The sequence below is a fragment of the Mesocricetus auratus genome, unplaced genomic scaffold, assembly GCF_017639785.1.
Source record: "Mesocricetus auratus isolate SY011 unplaced genomic scaffold, BCM_Maur_2.0 Super-Scaffold_4256, whole genome shotgun sequence".
In the NCBI taxonomy this organism is placed as follows: domain Eukaryota; kingdom Metazoa; phylum Chordata; class Mammalia; order Rodentia; family Cricetidae; genus Mesocricetus; species Mesocricetus auratus.
Window position 1 is genome coordinate 46,169,947 of NW_024429182.1, and position 3,096 is coordinate 46,173,042.

The 3,096-nt window shown below is 37.4% G+C and overlaps 1 protein-coding gene across 1 annotated transcript; it reads left to right on the top strand.

Moving 5' to 3' along the window:
• Positions 1-1,181: 1,181 nt before the first annotated feature.
• Positions 1,182-2,123, top strand: LOC101827538 (olfactory receptor 9Q2). The gene has a single exon (XM_013110678.1). It carries the CDS (start codon positions 1,182-1,184, stop codon positions 2,121-2,123), a length of 942 nt encoding a protein of 313 aa, XP_012966132.1.
• Positions 2,124-3,096: the final 973 nt, after the last annotated feature.

The window sequence follows — 3,096 nt, forward strand, 5'->3', positions numbered from 1 at the left end:
TTCATTAACTGTTATGCCACATTTGGAAAGAAGGCTTTTCAAGAAATTAAACATTGCCAGATACCCTTAGGAAGAAACAATATGTCATATATTCTAATCCCTTTGATGATCTAATTTCTTTGATGATCAATATACAATATCATGAATATAGTAAGTTCTCATTGTGTTACTTGTGCAAAAATGTTGGGCACTCAAAAGTTCTGGGTATTAGAAACAAATTTAGACACAAGCTTATTCTTGGAAGAATCTCCTTGTGTTACTTGTTTTGGAAAATGAGTATTAAATCTCTTTGGTAATTCACCTGCATGACAATAATTGAACCAAAAAATGTCTAAATACACTGCTGAGAGAAGAGCTTCTCTAAGGCTTTTTTATGTGTGTGCTACAGAAACACAGCTTCACTTATACTTTAAACTCTTGGGATAATACGGTCTCTATTTTGAAACTCAAGGTCTCTGTTGTCTACCATCAAAGCCAGATCCACAAATTTTCATATACAGAAGTTTTATTTTTATTATTCCTTAGCTATATTGTTCTTTTCTTATTTGGAAGAGATATATGTATACCTGACTTTTCTAGAAGAAATTATAGTTCAAGGATAAAATTTCTTACTGTTTTACACTATTCTTTTATTGAAACACAAATTCAATTTGACATGAAATTTCATTACAAAGAAAATTTTGCATGTAGTGACAGTGGTTATTGAAAATTAAATAAGAGGAAGCTAACAGAAGATGCTCATGTAAAATTTTAGACAAGCAACTCTATGCCTATGTAATGATTTTAGTTTTTCAGTGTCCTTCTGCATCTGTTTTAATCTGCATATCATCCAACAAGCATACGGGTCTATTAGCCTTTTGAAAGAAGAAGGAAATGAGGTGCAGAATATAACATTAAGTACTAATAGGAGAACAGTTGTAAATACAAGATCTATGTTGTCAGTTCAAGAATCACTTACTCCCCATTCCTACTATAATAGAAACATGCATAATGTATTATCTTATTTTAGAGTGAGCTCTGAATTGCTCTAATTATTCCTTGGTCTGCAAACTTCATTGTAGTCAAAGACTACATATCAGAGACTCAGTTTAAACTCTTTTACTTGAAATGACTTATTCTTCTCTTATGAGTTTCTCTTCTTTGGATCTTGTCTTAGCCCTCACAGGTAAACCTCTAGATGGATGGCAGTGAGGAATTACACATTCGTGACTGAGTTCTTTCTGACTGCGTTCACTGAACATCCTGAGTGGGGTCTCCCTCTTTTCCTTTTATTTTTGAGTTTCTACCTCTCTACTCTGCTGGGGAATGCCGGAATGATCATCCTTATCCAGAAGAACCGTCGACTTCAAACCCCAATGTATTTCTTCCTCAGTCACCTTTCCTTTGTGGACATCTGCTACTCCTCTGTTATCATCCCTCAGATGCTGGCTGTACTATGGGAACATGGCACAACCATATCTCAAGCTCGTTGTGCGGCTCAGTTCTTCCTTTTTACCTTCTTTGCTTCCATTGACTGCTACCTCTTGGCAATTATGGCCTATGACCGCTATGTGGCTGTGTGCCAACCATTGCTTTATGTCACCATCATGACAGAGAAGGCCCGTGTAGGCTTGGTAACTGGGGCATATGTGGCTGGTTTTTCTAGTGGTTTTGTTCGGACTGTCACAGCCTTTACTCTCTCCTTCTGTGGAAGCAATGAGATCAACTTCATTTTCTGTGACCTCCCTCCTCTGTTAAAACTTGTGTGTGGGGACAGCTACATCCAAGAAGTGGTGATTATTGTCTTTGCCATTTTCGTAATGCCTGCTTGCATTGTGGTGATCTCTGTGTCCTATCTGTTCATCATCGTGGCCATCTTGCAGATCCGCTCTGCTGGAGGCAGGGCCAAGACCTTCTCCACCTGCACATCCCACCTCACTGCTGTAGCTCTCTTCTTTGGTACCCTTATCTTCATGTACCTGAGAGATAATGCAGACCAGTCCTCTGAGGGGGACAGGGTTGTATCTGTGTTTTATACAGTGGTGACCCCATTACTAAATCCACTCATCTATAGCTTGAGGAATAAAGAGGTAAAAGAAGCCCTTATGAAATCTCTGACATCAAAGATTTCTGGAATGCCCTAACTTATTTCTGGAAGACCTTTATCAGGCAATGTCTTCTCTTGGCTTCTATGTTTATTTTATTTTTTCTCCAAAATCACTAACATTGGAAGGCTTCCTTAGACTCAAAGTTGGAATCAAACAAGCCACCTCTACTTTCTGACTTATTATTCTGTGTACTACTTCCTATCATCTAAACGATAAGTTTTATGTGTCAGATATTGACCTATAGTCACAATTGGTAAGTAAATAACATGAAAACAGAACATTTTTTCAGTGTGCTTAAAACACAAATAATCTACAAATACAAAACACTTGGTACATATTTATTGCATAAATAAATTATACCCAGATTTCAATGTTGACGTTTGCTTTCCAACTTATTTAGTCCTTAGTTTACTTAAAAGTTAAGAGTGTTAAATCATTTGACAAAGTTATAATTTTGAAGTTCCAATATATGAATAGCCAGGTGTTGGGATCCATATGGCCTAGTTTCAGACCAGTACATGAGTGCTTGTTCAACATGTTTCCAGATGAGGCAAAGCCTACAGGGACAGTCACATTCAGCAAGAACCAGTGGACATCGGGACAGCATGGAATATTGCTGGGCCTGTGCACCCTGCATGCTTTTGTCTTTCTCACAATATTGATGATTCTCTTGATGGAGCAGATGGGATCACTCCTTGAAATACTACTTTTTCTCAAATATTTTCCCCTGAAATTCTTTAGGAGCTGGTGCATCTCAGGAGTCTTGTTCTGGGATGTTACCTGTCACTCTGGAATCTGGGAACTGCCTTGATTCAATTCTTACAGGATTGGAGGCAGTTCAAACCTATTTCTGCAAATATGCTTTGTTAAGTTTTGAGCACTATTGTTATTCTTGAAAATGTGTGCATATGCTTATCACCTTTTAGCTATGTAAAGACAGAATGTACCTGGTTTAATATTTGGTCAAGCTAGCTAAATGATAAATGCTATTTTTTTGGTTTAAATGATC